A 25,955-nucleotide genomic window follows, 5' to 3' on the forward strand; every position below is an offset into this window, starting at 1 on the left:
GTGCTTCGCCAACCCCAGCGCGTGGCTATGATCAACATTGGCGGCATATAATCGGCTCCAGATCATGTGGCCGTTTGTTCTGGCTGCGAGTTGAGGGGGTGAACGGTGCTCGTTTTTCTTTTTTTTTTTTTTCTGGGACTTCTATTGCGTGGGCTGAAAAACGAACGCGTGTTTTCTAAGTCGTCAACGTCAGCCATCCGTTCTAAGCGGTATTTGCGCAAAGTATAAAAATCGCTGCATCGCCCCTTTAAGTATCTATATATTCGTGCATCACCTACTTTTTTATGTATCGCTAGACATTTCGTAATAGTTAAAGAGGGTTCAGTTCAGTGTACATTTTCAATGAGCGGATACTGAGACTTGGTGTCAAGATGGGTAATACATTGTTTGCTTATATTGGAGGTTTTTATTTTTATAACATTTAAAGGGGATGTGCATTTCTCTGCTGAGTAAATAAAACGAATTATTTTTCTTTTGAATTTAATTTTGAATTCGCTATATAAATAAATAAATCTGTTAAAATCTGGTCAGGCGAAATATTTTTTTAATGCCTAGAACACTTTATTTTGTGAGATATCATAACAATTATGGCTAGGCCGGCGTCGATTACAAATTCTAACCCAATTAATGGGTACCCTTTTATTGATACATTAATCGATTAATCGGTTTCAATCATTTCCATGCATAATATATTTAAAAAAGTAAAAATTTCATCTTTTTTTTCGTTTGGAAAATACGTTATAAATGGCGGAATATACAATTTGGATTAAAAATCAACCTTACACTTACACTCACAGATTATTACTTGAGACACACGGGGCAGAGAGGTTCATTGATATTTTCCAGCAATCGGGAACTGCTTTGGTTGTTCCCATTCGTCCGACTGCGCTAAACGGAGCCACGCACGGCGTTGGAGTGTCTGCGACACGTGCAACCTTCTGCACTTATCTGGAGTAACTTCATATGTCGCCGCTACAGTTGACTTTAGGATAAAAGCTCACCTAAAATGTGCCCTTCATTCAGGTGTACTCGTCAACATCAGCCTGGTGAAAGCGCTTACTTTTTTACATTATTCTGGTTGGTCAAGGTATAACCGATTAGCCGGTTAAAATGAATAATCGCCATCAAAGCATTATTTGATTAATCGGCAGGTTAATCGATCAATTGCCCAGCCCTAATAGTAATGCATCCTTTCAGACTTTAGTAGTTAACTCTTTTATAATATTTTCATGTATATTCACCAATAGTAAATAAAGTGCGGATTCATCTCCTTTAGCTGCCTTATTCTTCACTTATACGAAAAATATGTTTTATTTCAGCTAATCCAAGTTTGGATGCATTTATTTGCTTCAAACATTTTAACCCGACTATATGAAAAAATATTTTAAAGATATAAAAAAAATTCACCAGAAAAGCAGCACGTGAAATTTCAAGCTACCTTGTGAGATTTTTCGTGTCAAATTATAAGCATACTGCATTGTCGAATATATGAAACAGAACGTTCATTTAAATATTTATTATTTGACTCGTTTTAATTTTAACATTATCATTCTATGTTATCCTTAACCAAGTGTGAACTGTAATATAGGTATACCGTACAAGTTACCTGTACGGAACAATATGAAATGCTCCTGAAGTAACTTCAATGTATTCTAATATATGCGACACTGATTAAATCGTAACTGCATAAAATGTCCAAATCATGCTACATAGCTTGAGCCATGCCTCTCCTAAATTTGAGAGCTGATTGTTTTTAAAAGGACCCTTGCTTTTTATGCACAAAAATGTTACGTCCGGCTAATTTGTGAAAATCCCTTACCTTAGATATCTTGGTGTCTTTATATTTATTGATAAACTGAAATGTTGCGCATCCAACAAAAAAACATGCTCCATGATTCCAGGGCGTCATATACACGTAGTTGAATGTATCTGCGAGAATTCTGAAATCAGATAAAAGCACTATTATACAAACAGTATCTGAAAAACAAATCCTCAAACAGTCGCGTGAAATATGAATCATCTATATAAAATCTCTCCACCGCTTTTGACATATCAACTTTTGGAGCTAAAGTATAAAGGGCTAAAACCTAATTTTTAGAAGTTTAACCGCGTTCTATGTGCTTGGAGGGTACATGACACTTCATGAAGTCAACTCCCTTGATTTTCTGCAGTTTTTACGAACATTGCACCTGGAATCAAAATAACATCCCTGAACAGATTATCACCATATTTTTCGAAGATATCTATTTACCAAAAAATAGGTTCTAAGTAAAAATACTCCCATTTCTTTAATTTACCTGCAATATTAACAACACTCAGAAGGAGCACCTCAAAAGCCACCGAATTTGTCACTGGAACCTCAATTTATGCAAAAGATGCCATGCAAGATGTCGGAGTCGTCGTCGGGGACGTTTGTGCATTCTTTTAAACAGAAGGAAGTGTTTATATGCACCTATCTATGAACTGCTGACCCTCAGCTCTATTGATTGACCGCCACACTCGACTGTTACACGTAGGCCGAAGTTATAGAAAGCATATATACACATAAAGGCCATTATTAAATCACGAATGTACTACTCCTGCATGCGATTGAACTTGAAACCATATAATTCAAAGCGAGACACTCTCGATAAAGGTAAGCAGAGCAGAAAAATGGGCACAAGTAATATTTGATTTAAAAGAATATCAAATACACTATCCCCTGTTGCGAAATAACAAAAACAAGACAAGCTCCTCCAGCGTAACTTATCGTGTCATCTTGATAACGGGCCGAGCTACTCTTTCCTTTCTGTTGTCCCAAGTCATGTGTTCTGTTTAATCAGTGTACATTTATGGTTGCACCAATGATCGGGGGATTCTTGGCCACTCCCGACGGTCTGTCTGGTTCTCTGACATATTCTTCCACCCTTTACACTTTAGCAGAGCGATCGCCGGATACGAGGCGAGTTAGTCCTCGTCTCGTCATTCCATCTTTCCGGCGTTCGCTATGGTAAAGAAGAGCGAGTTCAGGGTTCGCAGAAAGAGATTGTCCTGCTTTTATTAATCTGCAATATGGTATAGCTTGATCATGTTGACAAACACCGGGAAAAAAATGTGTCGAGCTATACATGCGCATGAAGTGTGTGCGTTACGCATGGTGCCTGTGTGATGGGGACGAATCTGATGAGCCCGGGGCTAGCGTAACCACACACTTTGTGCGTACGGTAACTCAAAACATTTTGCGTCCCCGGCTTTTGAAAGCATGATCGAGCCACTTGAAATATTTGTTTGGTTCGTTTGGTTAAAGCTATTTCCGTTGAGTGTTCGGAGTTTTGGAGTTGTGGTGTAGGATGCAGGGAAGGCAGAACAAAGCCTTTGTACAGTTTTTCCAATGGCATATCTGCGCGAGTTCGGCGGGTACTAGGCTCAAAACACATGTGGTCGACACTTCTCGCCCAAATGAAAGCTTAATGCTCTGTTTTAAAACAATAATATGCATGCGTGGAGGGAAGGGGACTTGTCGTTTTCAACGCAGAGTGAGAAAAGCGGAAAGAAGAAAAATACCCCGCCATGCTAATGTGTATGAAAGTTCGATTCTGGAGTAGTAACGTGGGTTCAACCAGTCTTGGATGCGTTGCTAAAGAAAAGTAATCGATTACAATTACTATTACTCTTGGCTAAAAAGTATTCGATCAGATTACTTTATTACTCGACAGCAAAAGTAATTGGACATTACTTTAAGAAGTAACCGTTACTTTTCCGATTACTTTATTGCGTCAAGAGTTCCATTTTTAGCGCTCATAACAATGAACTACCTCCAACCTCGAAACCTTGCTTGTCGCAAAGACCACGTATGGTTAATACGGGACCTTGACGTCTATTTGAACTGGCTTTGTTATATTTTGCATCCGCTTTAGACATTCTTCGGTTCTGGTCGCTGCGAGTAAGTACCGTAACCAGGATTATGCTGTTTTTTTTTTATTATTTCTGTGTGTATGTGCGTGAGGGGGCTAGTTTGAATGAAGGACTTACAAAGCTACATTCTGCTCCCTCAAACTTCGCCCTGAATGGCCCTTGTCACGCACTGGGGCTTCCCTGGGGCTTCTCAATCCCAGCCCCAGCTCGAAAAAAAAAAGAACGGACATTTCACGAAAACTATACCTCGTTTCGTACAGATTCGTGAAAATCTCTTTTTTTTTTGTTAGACAAAAGAAGCAAATTTTATTTTTGTCATCTCAGAAAGAAAAGGTGTGTGCGGGGGTGGTCCTTTGGAAAAATATTAACGGTTATAAATAATTTTTATTACATCAAAAAGTAATCAGATTACCCTTGTGATTACTGCCTAATAAAAGTAATCAACTGATTCCAAAATTACTAAAAAAAGCAATCGAATACAAGTAATTTGATCACCTGTAATGCGTACGGTACAAGTCTGGTTCAAACCGTGTTCTGCCAATATAAACAGCGGAGGAGGGATAGTCGAATGATTTCTTTTTCAACTGTTTAACACCAGGATTCCAGAAAGATAACGTAGACATCAAGTACTTATTGTGCCTAGCGGAGGCAGTGCAAACTGCTACGACAAGTATAAGGAATGTTAAGCCGATGATAACAAAGTCGTTTGCACTGCAGTAGGCAAATTTGTTTAAACCACAGATTTGGGCGCGCCAGACGGGTTTTATGCTGACGGATTGCAAAAACAGTTGTTGGGTTTTCCGTCAGAGCCGACGCCTTTAAAACACATACAAAAGGAACAGCAAGTTCCCTAATTATTTGCAATTCACAACTTCCGCTCGCTGTCGATCCTCACTCGACTCCGTTAAACAAGCCGAATTGTAGACCGCACATATAACGAATTTCATAACCATGTTTGCGACGAAAGCGACCGACCCGCATATTGCATGCCACAACAGATCTAGGCTCCTGGGGGGGGGTAATTTGCTGCCACTTTATGACCACATTTAACTTTTTCAGTATAGCAAGGTAAATATACCAGTCAAAACACGCAGCCTAGGAACCGCAGCACTATACAGAATATTGTTGTACCTTTTGTCATAGGATTGTTCGAAATTTAATTTGTCTGGAAAAACATCGCCCGTCTCAACCATTTATAGTGAACTGTAGTTATCGTTTCTTAAGTGAAATAAAAGGTGATTTACATTAGTGTATAAGGTGAGGTGGGTAAAACTACACGCGGGGAAAAATGCGAAAGTTTGTGTTTCGCGCCATTCATCTCCTAGACAAGCAACAGGAGTACCTTCAAACTTCACTAAGATGTGCCGCGATTTCTTCACTTTGCATGTGTAAAACGTAAGAGCCCTCGGCAAAAGTTTTCCGAAAAAAAAAATGCGGAGTTGAGGTTGACGTGTTGACACCCCGCCAAAAAGGCGCAAAATTCAGCGCGAGGTTTCGTTTCGAAGCGTGCACCACGATTTGCACCTACAATTCTACCAATGTATGTTTTGATTTTATTTGTATGCTTTATTAGCTTCATCCGGACACATTTTAAGTAATCTGTAGTTGAGTTTTTTAAAGAAAATAATTATCTACGTAGGATGATACGCGCGGGGCAAAAGGCGACAATCCGGCATTATTTGACGCGCATGTCAATAACGCACGAGTCTCCTGGTTCCTCCTGAGTCAAATTTTTTCTCCCGGTATCTAGGACGGTCTCAACGTATAACAGAAACAGAAACAAGTGCTCCTTAGCACGGAAGTGAAATGAACAAAGCTCTTGAAAGTGACTAGCAAACAGCGTCGCTCCCTGCGCACTGATGCCACACGTTTTGGAGTACCAAAGGATGCGCTTCAAAGGCGAGCCAAACGACTCGGTGAATGTGAAGAGCAGCGGCTCCACTAAAAGAAAAAAACGGCTAAACTCCAAAGGCGCGTTTTCCTTTTTTTCCTTTTACCGGACGTCTCAAGTTTCGAAAAAAAATTCTTGTGTACCTAACGTAGGAAAAAGAGAATAAGCAGGTCGGACAGCAGCAATGTTTCTACGTCATTTACCCACAAGGCAAAGCTGATGTTGGTGAAAGCAGCCAAAAACCGGCGTTCCACTGCCTATCCCTACCGCCCTCCAAAAAGAAAAGAACAAAAACTATGCAGCCGAAGAAAGAGATTATGAGTGATACCTCGAACATACTCGCGGTGTCGGAGCCTTCTGTAGACCATGCGATGCACTCTATAAGAGATTGTTAGTGCCTGGTATGATAAAAACTTTGAAGCCAAGCAGCCCCGCATTCAGTATAATTCGATGGCATGGAATCCAAGGAGTGGGATTATGGAGAGTGGTTTGGAGCCCGCACAGTGCGCTTCAAGTGTTTCTATTGCAAAAACTGTACGCACATCAGTTTTTTTTTTAATGTGGGTCTCATGTATTTCACTACATTGTCTCAATTTGCCCCACAGATCGGGGTAAAATGAGACATTGTATGACTTTCGGATGTTGTAGTTTTGTTTAATGTTCCGCTTGCTCCAATTAAGTAATATTTACTAAGCCTAAAGTCGAGACATCTAAGAATACCCCCATGTTTTTTAAGGAAAAATAAATGTTACCATCGAAGTGAAAATTGTGTTCGACTCATTTTGGCCCACCTTGCCCTATTCAGCAGAGGCTGTCATTTCCACATTTTGTCTTTCACTGCTGCATGCAACATGATACTCATAGTACAAAAAGTATGTGCATTACGTTGCGCCTGACAAGCATTTTTTCTTTTTATTAATCATTATGCAGTAAATACTAATTTAGGACATCATATTTGATACTTACGATATTTTGTCCACAATCGGAGGAATCACTGGAAGGTAGTTTTCACTAGACATCTGCCACGCAGAAACGCAGCTACAGATGAGGGACAGGATAATGAAGGCGGCGTTCATCAAAAACCATTTGCTGCAACAAAATAAACAGGCGCCTTTGAGAATGTGGTGCCAACCGACCACGACTAAGAAGCGACAATAAAATATACAATTCACAATGGGTTAGTTTTATATCCATTGGAACCAAAATGCGTCGCTTTATGCTGCCACATATGTGAATTGTTAAACATAACTGCAACATACTCTCCCTTCTTACACCTGTGATCATCAACGTAATTCAGAAAGTTGAGGGTTGTGATTTATTTGTGTCCAGAGTATGATATAAGCTGGACGTTCAATATGCATTACACAAACTGAACATCTAAGTAAAGACTTTTGTTCACGGGCATTAAATTCAACATACTATTTACATTCCTTGAAGTGCTTCCTTTTGGCACTATTTACAGACGCGTGTGTTTTCTATAGAGAACTATCAAACCCTACAATATATTTGTAACTATTTCACTTCCACTGGAAAAAAAAACAATTTTAAGACCTAATCTAGCCTGATCTACTACTTTTATTTTTAACATCCGTGTTTTTTGTCATAATAGAATGAGCTCAGAAATGTTTCTAACCTGCATCGGATTGAAGGACGTTCGATGTGTCACAACGAAAATAATTAAAACGTGCGTGACCTGTACATTGCCGATAAAACAAGCATAAATAAAACAAAAGTCGACATTCCAACATATTGAGCAAACTAAGTCCTCACGTTGAAAACGAAAGTTTATAAAAAAAAGCTGCGATTCAGCCCTATTCCATTAAAAAAAATGAGCTTGTGGTTGACACATAAATCCGCTTGTATTTGAACTTAATGATCATTAACACTTTTATGTACTTTTGAATGCTGAACTTTTATTTTCTTATTTCCTGAAGAGACTGGGCAGGCACATGTACAAACTGCTCCGTTTAATTACATCGAGTAATTTTGAGCATTGTGTTAATTATATTACCTCCCATAGCTAATAACAAACAAGCATTTTGTGTGTACGTGACGGACGCGAAGCGAGATAAGGATATATTGTCAGGGGTGTTGATCAAACATCGCAGGTGGCCTTTTAACAATCATTGCCGACACCAATTAAGAGGGGTTAGTATGCGAGCGGCATTGGTCACTAAATAAGATAAAACAAAACGAAACATCTCACTTTCTAAAGATCAGGAGAATGCAGAGACTAACTACGAATAATTGGAAGTCTGTTGAGATGTACCACAGGTGAGAGAAGCATTCCTGAAATCAAAAAGAGAGCACATCTTTGAATTATTTATAGCAGAAACCAACAATATGATTAATTTTGAAAACAAAAAAATCGAAAACAAACCAAAAACATAATTCAAAAGTTGCGAGTGTTTTCTGTAGAATTATACTCAATTATAAATACGGTAGACAGCTATTGATCCGAGAAATTGTTCCACGCATAGTTATTAATCTAAAATTTCATTTTATAATCGGCGCCAATCACGCGCGTTTATAGAATTGATATTAATTTCAATATGCCCTTGTTAGTTTTATTAAAAGAACGCTAAAGAACACATCTTTTTTGGTGGTGCTTGAGTATAGCACACCTAAATGTACATAGCATTGCGCAGCTAGACGAATAATAATCTTAACACAAAAAACAGCATAATAAGGAAAGGTGGTGGCGCTATTTTGTACACCGTGCACATGAAAAAATACATACTCGAAGTGAAGAATTAGCTGAATATTTTATGTAATCCCAGAAAAAATTACTGGTATTCGTAAGAACGTACGAAGTATCGCTGGATCGACGGAGTTCTGAACACTCGCTTGAAGGGGGGACATAACCTCAGAATTCAAAGTTTTAAGAAAAAAATATGTTTTTTTTTCAAAAATGATATGTTTATTTTTACTAACTTCCAAAGAATGGTTTCAGAAACTTTTATCTATAAACAGGCAGGATTTATCTCACAATAAATTATTTTTGACATGTCGGCAGCCCTCCGAGTCAGCAGGAAGCCAGTTTTTTTATGTTTTTTATGTAGCGCGGCTTCACACTCATTTAATATAGCCAGAACATCTCGCCCTTATTGGAAGTGCATTTACTCTAGATTTAACCCGTAGTAGCTTTCTAAGTTTACAAGTATCAATGGCTAGGAGGACGCAATACATCCAAAAAGAAAAAATTCTAAAAATTTGGTATGAGCAATCTTATTAGTTGAGACCTGAAACAGGGTTTACGATTGGTCCTTCCCGGTGACGCGATATTATGTCATCTTCAGTAACACCCTTTCACAGTATCTTTCACTTCAGATCCTATTCCTGCTTTGCTGCTCTTTCTTAGTGCAATTTTCCTCTTAGTTCTTGCCAGCTTATCTGTCAGGGAATGCCTGCTACAAAAGCTAGCATGCCTACAAACAATGCAAACTGGTAGCTATTGCCAGGGGAACAAGGGAGTCTCAAAGAGGAAGGTGTTAACAATGCGGCAGGTGAATTTGGCCTACCTCGGAATCATAGAAAATAAAGAAACCTAAGGTTGAAACTTCAAATGCATATTTCTCAGTTTCACTTTTTGACAGGAAATGTGGTATGAGGAAATGTATCATTTGACATTTCGAAAGTGTGAACATTTCAATCAGTGGCGTCCTTGACTGAAATTTCCTGAGGAACAAGTTAAGGTACTCATAATCTGAAAAAGCCAAATTCTTCATGACAAAAACTGAATATTTTATAACTCAGAAATTTGTTAAAATCGTTTGCTCTTTTTGGGTGTTATTGTTTTTCTCCAGAATTGCATTTTCCACAATTAATTTTTACCTTAACTTGCACTATTGGTATTCTACTTCACATTAAACTAAACATTTTGTGGATTTCAAATATTATTATTCTTAAATACAATTCCTAATAAAGTAACTTTTTTCTGGAGCTTGTTAAGCATAGTATGTTGTAGAATTGGCCTATACGGCTGAAACTTTAGATGTCATCAATCCTAATGGGGTTCAATTTACCCTGAAAGTTTGAATCACTTTGAGACAATGGTTCAGAAGTTGACCCTCCTAGGCCATGTCCCGCCTTAAAACAAATTGGTCTAACATGTACATTTTTAATAAATAATCAAGAACCGCAAGAACCAAACCACATATCCGCGCCTACTAACCATAACTCAGAATATTTGGAACCCAAAAACGACAACCACAAGGTCATAGAAAGTCTCGAATTGTCTGACCTTCACTTCCTTTTCATGCAGAGGAGAGTTGTATGCGCCAATCGAAACGAACAAGAGAAGAACAAGCGCTGCTTTCAACTAGTTTAATCGTGGCCAGGCGCCAGCGAATGTATCCGAAGGAGCGTGAGCAGCATGCTGTTTGGGTAAATAAGATGACAGAAAAACCAAGAAACAAATTTGGAGAGTACTATCGTCCTAAGATACGGGATGGGAATTTTAATTGCATACTAGTCATAGAAATATGACCGTCGCTTACGCGGGCGTTTTCTTTCCTATTTAGGTTGTAAGCTTCCATCAACTCCCAAGAAGTAGTATATTTATAGTATATGTTGCAGCCACGTGTATTTATTTGTCTTCCAAAGGAAATCGCCAGAGAAGAGATAGCCGGCTTTCGTGACGCAGATAACAAGATCTGCACATAGTACCTTTTAAGGCTGGAGGCTCTGGCCAGTTAGCTATTCATAACCTAAAGATAACAGCGCAAACGTTGACTCACACACTCAGCATAGCACCTATTCAATAACTTATTTATTTTCTGAGTAAGTTTAATCTGGCGTCTGATCTCGACTAAGCTGTAATCGGTGACAGACTAATATTGAATTGTAAGCTCCTCTCATAGCTTTAAAATTGACAATAACAAGCGCTGGAAAGGACGTCGCCTCCTTTCCAGAATTGGCTCTGCTAAAGTGGAAAGAGGTGGGAGGACCTTCCACTTAGCCTGTCACCGACTACGGTTGAAACGAAGGCTTATCCATGCCCCCTTCTCTATTGGCGTCTTTGCTGGCGCATACACGCTTCCTCGGCATAACTCGCCTGACCGCCCAACAACGTGTTTCTTTATTCTTTTTTTATGGCTGTAAAGTTCTGCTCTGATTTCCAGAGGCAAGAATTTTTAAACGAGCACAGATTGAATGTTTAGTCCTTGGTGAAATATGATTTGTTTTTTCTATTATCCCGGATTATTCAATAACCACTCGCGACTATTGCATTAGCAAATAATCACGTACCAGGTCGGATGCCTTCGCGAAGTTGCGGACCTGGAGTAAAAGCTGCCACCAGTGCGTTTCAACTTCATTGTAGAACTTATCAAACAGAACCTCGGCATTCGGACCCGATGTTACAAGAGGTGTGAGGTAGAAACATGCCATGCAAAACACAACTGGCACCGTGACCCTGAAACACACAAACAGTTTGATTTGTTTAATCACTGACAAAGTGAAACCTTCAAGGAACCTTGGACAACGCTTGGGCGTCTGGTGCACTTCGAGCGAAAGCCAAAGCAAGACGTAAGGCGCGGAGCTCGTGGCGAGAGGCCAGGCGTTTGGAAAACACGCCCTGCCGTTTTCATTCTGCCAGCGACTTTAGAGAACCTTACCACTCATAGCTAACACCAGTGTAGAAGTTAGCTGGTTCTGCGTGTCTTTGCTACACACTGTTGCAAAAGAAGAGCGACTATTTATTTGTATCGCGTTCATGTGTTTCAATTACTTGTTTTTAACGTTCTAATGTATGTGGTTTATTTATATTTGTGTGTAGGTGATATTACGACATTCTTGCGTACAGTGCAACGTTGTGCGTTTTTGTGTAGTTGTGTGCACGTGAGAAATGCACGTACTAACAAATGAATGACGTTTACAACTTCCTGTAACGCCGAATTAGAGCGCAGCTCTTGAGGAGGAGGAGGAGGAGGGGAAGGTACTGAGGGGGGGGGTATGCCCCTCCTCCTCATCCGTACGCTCTACTCCTCTGCTCCTCCCGTGACCCTCCCTCTTCCTCCTCCTTCCTCTCCTCCTCATCTCTTTTCCTACCCTCTTGCCATCTCCTGCTCTCCCTCCTCTCTCCTCCTTCCCCTACCCCCTCCTCCTCTCCCTCTTCCTCTTTCCCGCACGTTGCATCATAGGACGTTTCCCATAATGCAACGCGTGACGTGAGGTCACCTGATGTCACATGATCCTCATGATGTCACGTGACCCTCGTGGGGTGACGTGATCCTTGTGAGGTCATGTGTCCCTCGAGAGGTCCCGTGACCTTCGTGACGTCACGTGACCCTCGTGACATCACGTGACCCTCGTGAGGCCACGTGACTCGTGAGATTACGGCATCCTCGTGACGTCACGTGACCCTCGTGACGTCACGTGACTGGTGAGGTCATGTGACCCTTATGAGGTCCCGTGGCCCTCCTGACGTCACGTGACACTCGTGCGTCACGTGACTGTCGTGAGGTTACGTGACCCTCCTGGGGTCACGTGACTCTCGTGATGTCATGTGACCCTCGCGGGGTCACGTGACGTTCGTGGGGCCACGTGACTTTCGTTGGGTCACGTGACCATCGTGAGGTCACGTCACCCTCATGAGGCCACGTGATCCTTGCGACGTCACGAGACCCTCATGACGTCACGTGACCCTCGTGAGATCACGTGACTCTCGTGAGGCTACGTGATCCTCGTGAGGTCACGTGACCCTCGTGACGGCACGTGACCCTTGTGACGTCACGTGACCCTCGTGACGTCACGTGACCCTTGCGACGTCCCGTGACCCCGTGACGTCTCGTGACCCTCGTGAGGTCACGTGACTCTTGTGAGGTTACGTGACCCTCGTGAGGTGACGTGCACCTCGTGAGATCACATGACCCTCTTGATATCACGAGTCCCGCGTGTTGCGTTATGGGACATTTCCCATAATGCACCGCGCGGTTACTCCGACGGCGACGGCGACTGCGACGCCGACGCCGCTCAAGTCGGAAACGGGCGCCTAAGAGCTGCGCTCTCAAATGAAAACTCCTTTATAATCTCCTGCGATAACATACTCGGAAAACAGGTTACGCAGTGTTTTGATACGTTGCGATAATACGCGTTCCTAGAATCAAGAACCCATGAAAGTATAAAAAAAATATGGAATAATGCACGCGGACAATAAAAGCTTTGAGGCTGAGAGCCTAAAACTGAATTTTACTTTGTGCACCCTAATGTGAATTCTGTCGTGTCAGCGATAACGATACTTTCATATCAATTAATAGCGAGTTTTAGCAGAGCGTGTTTCCCCTCCGCTAATTCCATCGCTATCCAGAACTCTACACCCAAGGCCATCGGCGCGCGGGCGCAGTGGCTGTTTCTTCGTAGCGGAGGGTTAGCGGAGGGGAAAACACGGTCTACTAAAACTCCCTAATGAGTGATTCTCCAAGGACGCTATGAAAGACAGTGAAGCGTTTCGGCACATTCTCTCCTTAAAAAAACATTCCGTCTTTCCACTCTGGTGAAGAACGAGGACCAGCGGAGCTGTACAATGCAAAATAATGGCCGGCCGCAAGTCGGCAAGCCAGAGTGGAAAGGCTGCCGCCATCTATGAGCGACGGCAGCAACCAGATACGTGGCTTGCCGCCGTTGCTCATAGACGGCGGTAGGTGTCCAGAGTTCGGTGCCTTCATTTCTTTTCGGGGTTCACGATCCTGGGGAAACTAGCCCTTAGCAGCTCCGCTGTAAAATAGCGCGAGTCTAAGGAGCTCACTGATTTCTGTATTTGTGAATCCCAGCTCACCTGATTTCTCGGCGTATGATAGCTACCACAGCAATCAGAAACCTGTTGGCATTTTGTTTGACGACATTGTAGGATAGCAGGAACCCACTGCGAAAACAAACAAATATAATATGATTACGCTGCATCATCTTCCCAACGTGCTCCAGGAGTGTAGGTTGGTTTCGCCGCAGTAAAATTAAAAGAAAGGCAAGCTGTTAGACAGGCCATCAAATCCTTTTCCGTTCATAATTTTCCAGCAAAATAAGTTTTTTTTCTATTTATTACATTTTGCTTTGTCTAAGATCCTAAACATATTCAACGCATGTTTGCGAATAAAGCGCGAGGCACATGCGCGCAAAATGCATCCGATCCGACGTCCAACCCGGCAGTACGACTGCTGATCCGGAAAATTTGGTCGCTTCAGACGTCGGATCGGTGATCCGGCGTGCATCCAACGCGCCAGATAGCTTCGCACGGCGGGCGGACTGTCCGAAGCGTCCAGCCACTGACAGCACAGCTAGCGCGAACGTCATGATGACGTACTGGGTCTGGCCAGACGAACACGATAACGGGACGGGCGAGGGGAAGCCGGACGCGTAAATCCCGCTGACCCATTCGAGAAAGATGGCTCCAGCAAAGAATGCACGCGCTATTGAGAACGAGCTCGTAATTTCGTTCGCGCGAGCTGAACGGTCAGTCTGGGACCACAGATCTGTACAGAAACGCGAACCACCGCTGGAGCGCTTGGATCTCTTGGGCGGAGCTGAACGGATCGTCGTGTCGCATGCAAAATCGGAAGCTTGTCTCAAGATGTCGCGTGCGGCAATGCGGAGCGGCGTTCAGACTGTGGGATCGGACGTCGGATCGGACGACTCTGCCGTCCATGGGTCTCGCGCATATACATAAATTTGACAAAACATTGGAACCACCTGAAGGCAGTTGTCATACCTCCAGTTCGAGAAATGGTTTTCTTATTTTTATGCTCACAGAGCATGCTTAGAAAAGTGTTAATTTATGCTTACCTCAAGAAGAAGAATGTGTCAACGCTCAAAAACGCTGCCGAAAACACGCAGAAAGACCAGTTCCCCGCCATTTCAAGGACGTTGACAAACCGCGCTGCAAGTGAACAAACATAAATTCAATATTATCAGAAGTTGACAACAAGATACGCCTCTTGGTATTCACATTTCAAAGCAATAAAAATAAACCCAGTGCACGCGCGCAGTAATTCGAACAATTAAATATGAAAAAGTAACCCATAGCAGTTTAGTGGCACGCTACAGCGAGTAAAGAAGACGAAGAACGCCGGCTCGAGAAAAACACCATCACTTGTACGCGGGGGCTCGAGATGGCAAGACGAAGGGCTACGCAGTCCACGTTCCACGATCTTTAGATTTTGACTCTTTTGTAAATAATGTAAATATACGATTTGTTAGCAAATGAGAATATCTTTCTTGCTACAAACTGGTGACCCGGGACTCGGAACAAGCCCTCCTACCCGACTAGTGGCTTCTATCAACCAGTGAGTTTGTCTTGGAACATCTGCGCTCATTTGGAACGATGAGCGTCACTCAAGCTTCCGCGTCGTCGGGCGACCTAACAACGCTTGCTGTCGCTGCGGTCAACTTCAAGTTACCGGAATTCTGGGCTGCCGATTCGGAACTCTGGTTCTTCACGATTGAATCGACCTTCCGAAAGAACAAGATAACATCGTCCTTGACGAAGTTGGACCACGTCATTTCCGCTCTGCCGCAGTCATCGGCAGCAGTCGTTCGGGACATCCTTCGCGCTCCACCAGAAGACCAGCCCTATGAATACTTGAAGTGTGAACTCTTCCGACGAACAACAGAGTCGGAACACCGCAGGCTGCAGCAACTCCTGACGGCAGAAGAACTAGGTGACAGGAAGCCGACAGAACTGCTACGACACATGGAACAGCTTCTAGGAGATAAAGCACCGAGCATGGAGACAACGATTCTCCGAGAACTTTTTCTCCAGAGGCTACCACAACCAGCCCGCATGATACTAAGCACATCGACCACCGACTCCACCGTCACGTTGGCTCGGATGACCGACGAAATCATGGACGCGGGCTTTCCATCCATCTCCGCTGTGCAAACACATGACACTACACTCCATGCCGCACGACCATCGCCGGCCGTGGAGGACAAGATTGCCCAGCTGCTGTCTTCCAACTCTCGGATGGAAGCCAGGATGGATCAACTCACGCGAGAGCTCAATGACCTCCGCATGCGTCACTCCCGATCCTCGAGCGCGAGTCGACAAACCATCGGAGAACGCCGCCGAAGCAAGTCTCCTGCAAAACACCAGGTCTTCTGGTACCACTACCGTCACGGAAATGATGCCAATAAGTGCCAACCTCCGTGTACTTTCACGGGAAACGGCAAGGCCGCACACTAGAGGCGGGTGGTGTAGCCGGCCTGGAGTCCAACCGTCTTTTCTACGTAACCGACCGAACCAGCTAGGTCCGGTACCTAGCAGACACGGGAGCCGATATTTGCGTCGTTCCGCCTACGCTGGAAGATCAACGGCATCGACAAGACATTCCGCCACTACATGCAGTGAATGGTTCACCAATTAAGACGTACGGACAAAATCAATCACTCTCGACATCGGCCTCAGGCGGACGTTTCGTTGGGTTTTCTTAATCGCCGACGTTCTTCAACCCATCATAGGAGCCGACTTTCTCCGGCATTTTGCGCTCATGGTGGATGTAAAGAGAAGACTGCTTCACGACATTGAGACTCGCCTCACCGTGCAGGGAATATCTGCGAAGGGAGTCCAAGGGGCGCCCAGCCTCCCCCAAGTGGCGCCCACCTCCCAATGGACGGATATCCTCGACGAATTCCCCGACGTGTTTCGTCCAACTTCAAGGGCCATACCTGTGAAACACACCGTGACTCACCATATCGAGACGAAGGGACCTCCGGTGTTTGCTCGACCTAGACGCCTAGCTCCGGATCGCCTCCGGATAGCGAAGCAAGAATTTGAGCACATGCTCGAGCTTGGCTACGTCCGGCTTTCTTCCAGCTCCTGGTCATCGGCCCTCCACATGGCCCCAAAGAAGAGCGGCGACTGGCGTCCATGCGGAGATTACAGAGCCCTCAACCAAAGCACGGTTCCCGATCGCTATCCGATTCTCCACATACAGGATTTCACCGGCGCCTTGCATGGAGCAACCATCTTCAGTAAGGTGAACCTCGTGAAAGCGTACCACCAAATTCCTGTGGAACAGGCCGTCGTTCCGAAGACCGCCATAATAACCCCATTCGGCATGTTCGAGTACTTGCGGATGCCGTTTGGTCTCCGCAATGCGGCCCAGACCTTCCAAAGGTTCATCGACCAAGTCCTACGCGGCCTGACCTTTACTTTCGCATACATGGACGACATCCTCATTTTCAGCGACAACCCGAAAGACCACGTAGACCACCTACGTCAGCTCTTTTCTCGCCTTGAAAACTATGGATTGATCGTCAGCCCTGCAAAGTGTACATTCGGCGTCGAGGGCCTGGATTTCCTGGGCCATCGCGTCGCAGTCACGGCATACGGCCGCTGCCACAGCGAGTAGAAGCCATCCGCGAGTTCCCGCAACCTCCTACAACAAAGAAACTCCGCGAGTTTCTCGGGCTTGTGAACTTCTACAGGCGCTTTGTCCCTCAGTGTGCTACGATCCTCCAGCCCCTGCATGACCTTTTGCAAGGAAAGCCAAGCAAGAACGCCGTTCTGACTTGGACACCAACTGCTGACGCAGCGTTTTCCGCCATCAAGGAGGAACTTGCAAAAGCTACACTGCTGACCCATCCAAAGGCTGGAGCGCCAACATCAGTCATGGTAGACGCCTCTAACTCCGCCGTCGGGGCTGTCCTCCAGCAGAACATCAACGGAACATAAAAACCATTGGCATTCTTCTCGAAGAAGCTGCCAACCACTGAGTGCCGCTACAGCACTTTCGGAAGGGAACTACTCGGAGTCTACCTTGCCATCAGACACTTCCGCTACTACCTCGAGGGACGATCATTTTTTGTGATTACTGATCACAAGCCGCTGCCGTATGCTTTAACATCTAGCAGTGAAACGCACACGCCAAGAGAGATACGACAGATGGCTTACGTCATGGAGTTCACGACGGACATCCGCTTTGTACCAGGCAAAGACAACTCCGTAGCACACGCACTCTGTCGAATTGGTGTGAACACCTGCTCTACCGAACGGAACGCTGTCGATTACGAAGAACTAGCAGCAGCGCAGAGCACGGATACAACACTACCACATCTGCGGGAAACAACGTCACTGAACCTTCAAGACATGAAGATTCCGGAATGCAAAGCAACATTGGTCTGCGATGTGTCGACAGGACAACCAAGACCATATGTCCCCGAGAAGTTCCGGAAGCCTATTTTTGAAGCAATCCACTCACTTTCACACCCAGGAATTCAAGCCACACAACATCTCATAACTGCTCGATTGATATGGCCTAAGATCAACGCCGACATCCGCAATTGGACACGCACATGCGTGCAATGCCAGCGCGCGAAAGTGGGTCGGTACACGCCTACACCGCTCGGCAAGTTTTCACCTCCCGATGGTCGTTTTCGCAACATCCACCCCGACATAGTGGGACCACTCCCGCCAGCCGACGATTGCCGGTACATTTTTGACCTGCATCGACCGCTTCACGAGGTGGCCTGAAGCAACACCGATCAAATCGATAGCAGCAGAAGCCGTAGCACGGGCCTTCGTCAGGTTGTGGGTCAGCCGTTTTGGAACACCAACCACCATCACAACAGACCGAGGGAGACAATTCGAGTTTACACTGTTCCAGCACCTCTCGCGGATCCTAGGTACAAAGCATATCCACACTGCATTCTATCACCCCATCTCCAACGGAATGGTGGAACGGTTTCACAGACAGCTAAAGGCCAGTTTGAAGACGAAAGGTACAGACGCGCCTTGGACGGAAACTCTACCACTCGTGATGCTTGGAATACGCACGTCCCTAAAAAGTGACCTGAGATGCATTACAGCAGAAATGGTGTACGGCACGCCTCTACGCATCCCTGGTGAGTTTCTAACACCTACCACCAACACCGAAACCACCAAAGCAGAGGACTACGCAAGCCGTCTACGTTCCTCATTCGAGAAACTACGACCTATGCCCACACGACAGCGGAACTCTCGCAAGGTGTTCCTCAGCCCGGAACTGTCACGCTGCACCCCCGTGTTCATACGCACAGACGCCGTGAAGCGACCGCTGCAGAACCCATATGAAGGACCATTTAAAGTTCTAAAACGCGGCGACAAGTACTTCACCGTGCTCGTGAAAGGACGTGGATACAATTTCACTCGACAGGATAAAACCAGCTCATCTCGAGCAACCCCAAGCACACACAACTCCAACCCTAGTACGACGTGTACACTTCAAAGGAGCACCTGATCGCTCGTCTCCTCCACCTCCTCGCTAGGGGGGGAGTACCTGTAGCGGCACGCTACAGCGAGTAAAGAAGACGAAGAACACCAGCTCGAGAAAAACACCATCACTTGCACGCGAGGGCTCGAGATGACAAGACGAAGGTCTACGCAGTCCACGTTCCACGATCTTTACATTTTGACTCTTTTGTAAATAATGTAAATATACGATTTGTCAGCAAATGAGAATATCTTTCTTGCTACAGCAGCATAACTTCGATGTGGTAGCAGTGAAATATCAAAGATATAGATATATGAATTATATCTGAGGAGCGCTACGTAATCCCGAGTGGTCTATGCCCGCTTCACTAAATAAAGACGCCTGTATACCATCATTACAAATATATTTTCGCGACCTTGGTTCCGCCTTTTATTTGCACTGATTCGGGGTGAAGCCCCAGTGGAAGCAGCAAGAATTGCGCGCTAGGAAACTAGTCCCAAGCCAACTTAAAAAGCAAACACGCGACCACAAACTTTAGGATTTAGTATAGAAATTACAGAGAAGATGCGAGCGAGCTAGTGAACTTTCAACATTGTAAAACCCGAGACGTAGGACAAAAGGAGAAGAAAAAAGGGGACAACACAGACACAAATAATAGGATTTAATTCGTTTTCTATTTGACATGCAAGGACACGCTGACGAGGCATTCCGAAATTAGTCTCATTAAATATATGCTCTCGTAAAAGTAAAATAAAGAAATTTTCGCAAATCAAGGACGTAAATTATAATTAGGTTTTAATTTAGATTTTTGCACACATAGCAAAGTAAAAGCTGCGCCTGAACTCTGTGTTATTTTATTTACTCAGTGTCTCAGGGCTTCAAAAATAATACCTTCTGTAGAAGGCACAATAGGAACATAAGCGAAATCCAATTATTTATTTATTAAATAAGTTAATTTAATATCCAAGAAAATTGGTTGTTTGCCAAGAGAGGCTTTTCTCTCAGCTGTAGATGAGCAATTTAGCCTGTGCAGTACAACCGCTAGCCTGGGGTTCATAACGTGCATCACGCAGTTGTGATACACGACCGCGCGCCGGTACGATGCACATCCAGATCGAAACGGGCAAGGGTTGGAATTGAACCAATGATCCCTGGGTCCTGCAACGCGAGCTTTCGCTCCACGTGCTGCGAGCTGGTGAGCGCTAACCCAGTCAAACACTTTTTTTTTTCTTTATTGCCGGACTTGAACAGTACACAGTAACTAAAGTCACAGACAGTACGCATACAAGAGGTAATGCTAAAATTGCCAGCCGGCTTGCGGCTAGCAGTGCGGGGTTAAAATTTGCTCATGTTCACCAGCTTTTCAATGCAAGCCAGCCACTCAGGCGCACATTTCTGAGCCTTATGAACTTCAATAAATGAAATAATACTTTCACGGAAATACTCCTTAGCTTCACGCATATCACGGTCTGCATGGCGGACAGCCATCCGAGACCTCCAGATACCATGCAGGCCCAGCAACATAACAAGATCGAATGGGGCGCCACCCTCGTTTTCTACCGGCAGGTACCTAATCCCGTGAGAGTCAAGTGGAAAGTCTTTCTTCAAGGTGCGCTGTAGGACATCCTAAAGAAAGACGCCATCCCAACACTCCAAGAAGACGTGTTCAATAGTCTCTGGTTTTTTACATAGGAAACAATGAACACCCCACGGGACAAACAAGCCCCTCTCTTCCATCCACGTTTTAACCGGTAATGTACCGGTATGCAATTTAAAGAAAAAAGACTTGACCCCGGTTGGAACTAACATCTTTTTCACACGTTTCAAGACGTCCTGTCCTGGGCCTGTAGAGTACATGGTCCTGTACAATGGAACAGGAAAAACAGCATCGCAAACATCCTTATACAACCGCCTACGGGTTACTACGCTCAAATATTCCGAAGAGAAACGGGCCGCCAAAAAGCGGCATGATGCGACTACTTCATTGAGGTACCCATGAATACCGCCGGGCACACTGGACGAGGAAACAACAAACTCAGGCAAACATCGACCTAATCTTACTTGACAAACCGTACGCAAAAACGGATCACTAACATCACGAAAATAACAGTAACGGTTTACTAATTGGCGCAAAAACAGGTGCGATAAGCCTAGTCCTCCCTCGCGAACTCTTCGGAAAAGGTTCATTCTGCTTGTTCGCTCCCAAGACGAGCCCCAGATGAACACCGCAAAAACACGATGCAGTTTCTGTAGGTTAACACGCGAACAGTGTAACACCTGCAAAACGTACCACAGTTTACTCACAAGAAATAAATTGCAAACTGTGGCACGCGCAAACATCGAAAACCCATTACCCCTCCATTTTTCGGCTTTCTCGCGAGGACTACTGATTGACTGCGCCAATATTCCTCACTCACACCATAATACTCAAGGGGCACCCCTAAGTACTTTACAGGAGTGGTGACCCATTTAACATTGGCAAACGCACTTGGGGTAACACTCCACTCTCCATGCCAGAAGCCCAGACATTTATGCCAGTTGACCGCACTACCACTTACACAACAAAAATGTTTGACTATATTGACAACACTGATGATACTCTCGTGATTCGTACAGAAAATAGCGATGTCGTCCGCATACGTAAGGACACAAACTTCAGATGAAAATAATTTAAACCCACTGACAATGTCATACCTTATAATACTTAAACAGAGCGATTCCAAATAAGGGCAAAAAAAAAGAGGTGACAAGGGACACCCTTGACGAACAGAGCGCTGCACTTGAATGCGCTTGCCTACGGAATGATTTATTACAAGGCGCGTTGTACAGCCGCTATAAGCCATGCGTACTCCTTCGCGGATCACTGACCCAATATTAACATGATCAAGAACAGCCAATAACACGTCGTGCGGTACCCGATCAAACGCTTTCTCTAGATCTATTTGTAGCATTGCCACGCCACTCTGCATGGCGTCGCAACACTCCAACACACTCCGTGCTTTATGAATATTCGTGAAGATAGTCCTACCTTTAATACCGCATGTTTGGTGGGGGCCAACTATTTCCGTAATTACAGTCTGTAACCGCCTGGCCAGTATCTTCATAAGTATTTTATAATCCACATTAGTTAAGCTGATAGGTCTATACGAAGTTACCTGTCGCAGTTTGACAGTGTCTTCAGTTTTCGGGATTAAAATGGTGTGGGACGACAAGAAGGATGGAGGTAGGACACCTAGTTCGAAAGCCTCGTTGAAGACCTTAGCCAGTACTATTGAAAGCTCATGCTTCAGCGCCTTATAAAATGCAGCGCTGAGCCCGTCTGGCCCAGGGGACTTTCCCGGGTGCAGGGCTTCAATAGCAAACAAAACGTCCTCGGCCGTGATGGTCGCTTCCAAAACCTCTTTTGTTGCGTTGTCTAACCGCGGCATTAAAGGCAAAAAGTCACGCTTAAAGCTCTCCACATCGACTGGACTCGCCGCGAATAGGGTACAGTAATAATAAAAAAAGGCGCGCTCGATTTCCACCCTGTCGCTCGTGACTGCACCGTCACATTCGACCTCAGTTATCTCATTACGACGAGCGTATCCTTTTCCATGCTCAGTGCTCGTTTAGTCGGCGCCTCCCCCGTTATGAACCGTTCCGCTCTCGCCCTGACAAGTGCGCCACGATAACGCTATTTATCTAAAATCTCCTGTTTTTCCTTTACAGAAAAAATGTCGTCTTTACATGCTCCCGGCATTCTGCATTCCTCTTTGACCAACATTTCCAAGTTCAAACGCAACACTTTTTCAATTTTTTTTCCTTCATTTTTAATTATACTAGCTCGTTCTAATGCCTTCATCTTTATCTCCTGCTTAAAATGTTCCCAGCTTAGCCTATACCCACATGCCTTTACATCCCTTAATTTTTCTATTGCGGCCTCGACATCAGCTCTAAAAATGTCGTCATCCAGCAGCTTACAATTTAGTTTCCATAAGTCCCAACTAAATATTTTTCTATTTCCCGATTTTTTTCTAACGCAGAACTTGACCAGACAGTGGTCGCTGAAGGAAATAGGACACATCGTGTAGTCGAAACAAAATGGTACCACCTCCAGCGATACATACGCTCTGTCTAGACGGGAATGACTGGTCCCTTGAAAATGGGTAAACTGAACGCCCCTCCCACTATTGACACATTCTCCCACGTCTTCGAGGCCGTAGTCGTTAACTATGTCGCTTAAAAGCACGGTGCTCGAGTCTTGGTACGGAGTAGAGCTTGTTTTATCGTGCGCAGAGAACACACAGTTAAAGTCCCCCAGAAAACAAACAACCCGTTCAGTATCACAGTAGTGCCGAACACTTTCGAAAAATATGCGCCTTTCCTGAACCCTAGTTGGCGCGTATACACAGATGATCCGCCACTCTCGATCCTCGAAAGAAAAATCGCAAACGACCAGTCTCCCCAACTCACATGTGACCACTGAATGGATAACAGCCCCTAAACATTTGCGAACAAAAAGAACACATCCCGCCGACTTCCCAACCGCGTGACTAACACAGGCGTCATAACGCGCCGTAAAAGGTCTCACCATGCGCTCCGTCTGGTCTTCGCCCTCAACTTTCGTTTGCGCCAGAGCCTTCGGGGTATAAAAGAGCGACTGAGGCCAGCATCCACCACTGCGCTTGGCAGCAGCAAACCAACATGACGCCTAAACTGTTCTTCGTTCTCGTGCAGCTGCTGATCATGGCATCCCCGTGGCCAGTCGACTACCATTCTACAAGTCACTTCGTCCAAGGAAACAACCACGCTACAGCGCTGATTGTAAACGTACACTTGCCGCGTGTGAACTTGCTGTCCTTAAATTTCACGTCGTATCGACAACCACTCCGCGTGAGCCCCAGAGTTGCATCGTCACAAGTCACCAGACCATCTTCGACTACAGCGCCAGAGCCTTCGGGGTATAAAAGAGCGACTGACGCCAGCATCCACCACTGGGCTTGGCAGCAGCAAACCAACATGACGCCTAAACTGTTCTTCGTTCTCGTGCAGGTTGGTCAAATTGATTCTGACTCTCACAAAAGCAATAACATCTGTCTTTTACTGCTGCCAAGCCCCCAGGCATGTTCTGATTTCATTTCCGCTATAAACTCCATAATCAAGTTGGCCCTGTCGGGCGATGTAGAACTGAACCCTGGGCCTACAACTCAGGAATTGCTTGCGCAGATTCTCGAGAGTCAAAACAAGATGGCTCAAGACGTAGCGGACATCAAAACGTGGAAATCGTCATTCGATCAAGCGCTTGCAAAACTTGATAATCGCTTAGATTCTATCGAACGGACGATTGAAAACCTGAGCATGGAAGTAAAGAAAATACAAGATTGCGAGGAGAAAATAACAGGTCTAACATCTTCCGTATCGCATATTGAACTGAAACTGGACGATCTTGAAAACAGATCACGACGCAACAACCTAATAATTTATGGTATTCCTGAGGTAGCTCAAGAGACCTTTTACGGTTTAAAAGAGTATGTAAGTGTGAACATCTTCGAAAGCATGCTAGGCGTCACGGTAACTTCCATCGAACGCATGCACAGGCTAGGGAAAAATCAAAGAAACAAAGTGCGACCAGTTATAGTGCGGCTTTTTAACTACAATGATAAGATAGCCCTCTTGAAAAATGTTACGAAGCTAAAAGGTACTAATATCGCTATTGGCGAAGATTACTCTGTTCGTGTACAGTCATTGCGTCGTAACTTATGGGAGAGCTCCCAAGCCGAGAGAGCTAACAAACAAAAGGTTAAACTCGTCTATGATAAGCTCCTTATCAACGGTGACGCCTATGTTTGGAACTGTGATACTGCTCAGCGTGAAAGGCTGCATGCAGCTTCTTCATTTTCCCAACCTTGACATCAACTTACAGGGCCAAGTAGTTTTAAGCTGATTAACGTAAATGCTCGTAGCCTTTTGAACAAGCTTGACGATCTTGACATTTTGTTAGCTGAGCATGACCCCGATGTACTGGTCATCACTGAAACATGGCTTCATAGCTCTATCAGTGACTCTGAAATTGTTCCCAGCGGATTTAAAATCATTCGAAAAGACCGGTGCTCTCGAGGTGGAGGGGTCGCAATAATGTTAAAAGATACGCTGAACTTTACGGTTATGAATGATGTTGATGGAACCGAGTCTTGTTGGGCTAGAATAAACTCATTTTCTCCTCCCATTATTGTTGGTGGTGTTTATCGTCCCCCTAATGCTGACTTGTCGTTTCTAGAAAATTTATACTCGCACCTCACGCCCATTGTAAAAAAAAAAATAAGCACGTTATTATTGCAGGTGACTTTAACCTTCCCAATATTAGCTGGGAAAATCTTTCTCCTTTGAACCACAACTGTACTGATTCTGTCTTGTTAACTGAAATGTCGTTCAATCTAAACCTGTATCAAACCGTCACTACAGCCACACGTGTTCAAGCTTCATCGTCAAATACTCTTGATCTCGTGTTTGTTTCAAGTGATGTCGCGAAGCGCACCTTTTCATGTGAGGTCTCGGAAGGCATCTCAGATCATCGCATTGTTGTTTTTGAATATAATCCCTCTAGTGTAGGTTGTGCTAGTCCTGCTCGTAGGAGCACACGCAGAGTGTACGATATTAAGAACGCGCTCGACGAAAGTGTTATTGACCAATTTGCAATTAAACATGACGTTTTTCTTAGTCTGTACTCTTCGCCAGAAAATAATGTGAACGAAATGTGGTTGTATTTCAAAAACCTAGTTCATGGGTGTTTGAATCTTTATGTGCCTAAAAGAACTCTCCGCTCCAAAAATCATAACAAACCGTGGTTAACGCGTAATATTATTCACTTAAAACGCAGAATTCATAGACTGCGCAAAAATAAACACAATCTTCTACTAGGAGAATATACTGACAAGATGAGGGAGCAAAAGCAGGTGTTAAACAATTCTATACGCAAATCCAAGTATAACTTTTTTAACGTCTCACTA

General features: G+C 44.5%; 1 protein-coding gene across 1 annotated transcript in view; it reads right to left on the reverse strand.

The window, feature by feature from the left end:
• LOC115327759 (nose resistant to fluoxetine protein 6) overlaps nucleotides 1-25,955 on the reverse strand; it is an 86,361-nt gene that overhangs the window by 25,104 nt on the left and 35,302 nt on the right. Inside the window, exons 7-12 of the mRNA XM_029988789.4 lie at nucleotides 14,564-14,657; nucleotides 13,563-13,649; nucleotides 11,036-11,201; nucleotides 7,992-8,074; nucleotides 6,752-6,874; nucleotides 1,820-1,940 (exon numbers count right to left, since the gene is read on the reverse strand). Coding sequence (XP_029844649.3) covers nucleotides 1,820-1,940; nucleotides 6,752-6,874; nucleotides 7,992-8,074; nucleotides 11,036-11,201; nucleotides 13,563-13,649; nucleotides 14,564-14,657 — 674 coding nt within the window. The remainder of the gene's footprint in view (nucleotides 1-1,819; nucleotides 1,941-6,751; nucleotides 6,875-7,991; nucleotides 8,075-11,035; nucleotides 11,202-13,562; nucleotides 13,650-14,563; nucleotides 14,658-25,955) is intronic.

The sequence above is a fragment of the Ixodes scapularis genome, unplaced genomic scaffold (genome assembly GCF_016920785.2).
Source record: "Ixodes scapularis isolate PalLabHiFi unplaced genomic scaffold, ASM1692078v2 PGA_scaffold3__209_contigs__length_174095766, whole genome shotgun sequence".
Lineage (NCBI taxonomy): Eukaryota > Metazoa > Arthropoda > Arachnida > Ixodida > Ixodidae > Ixodes > Ixodes scapularis.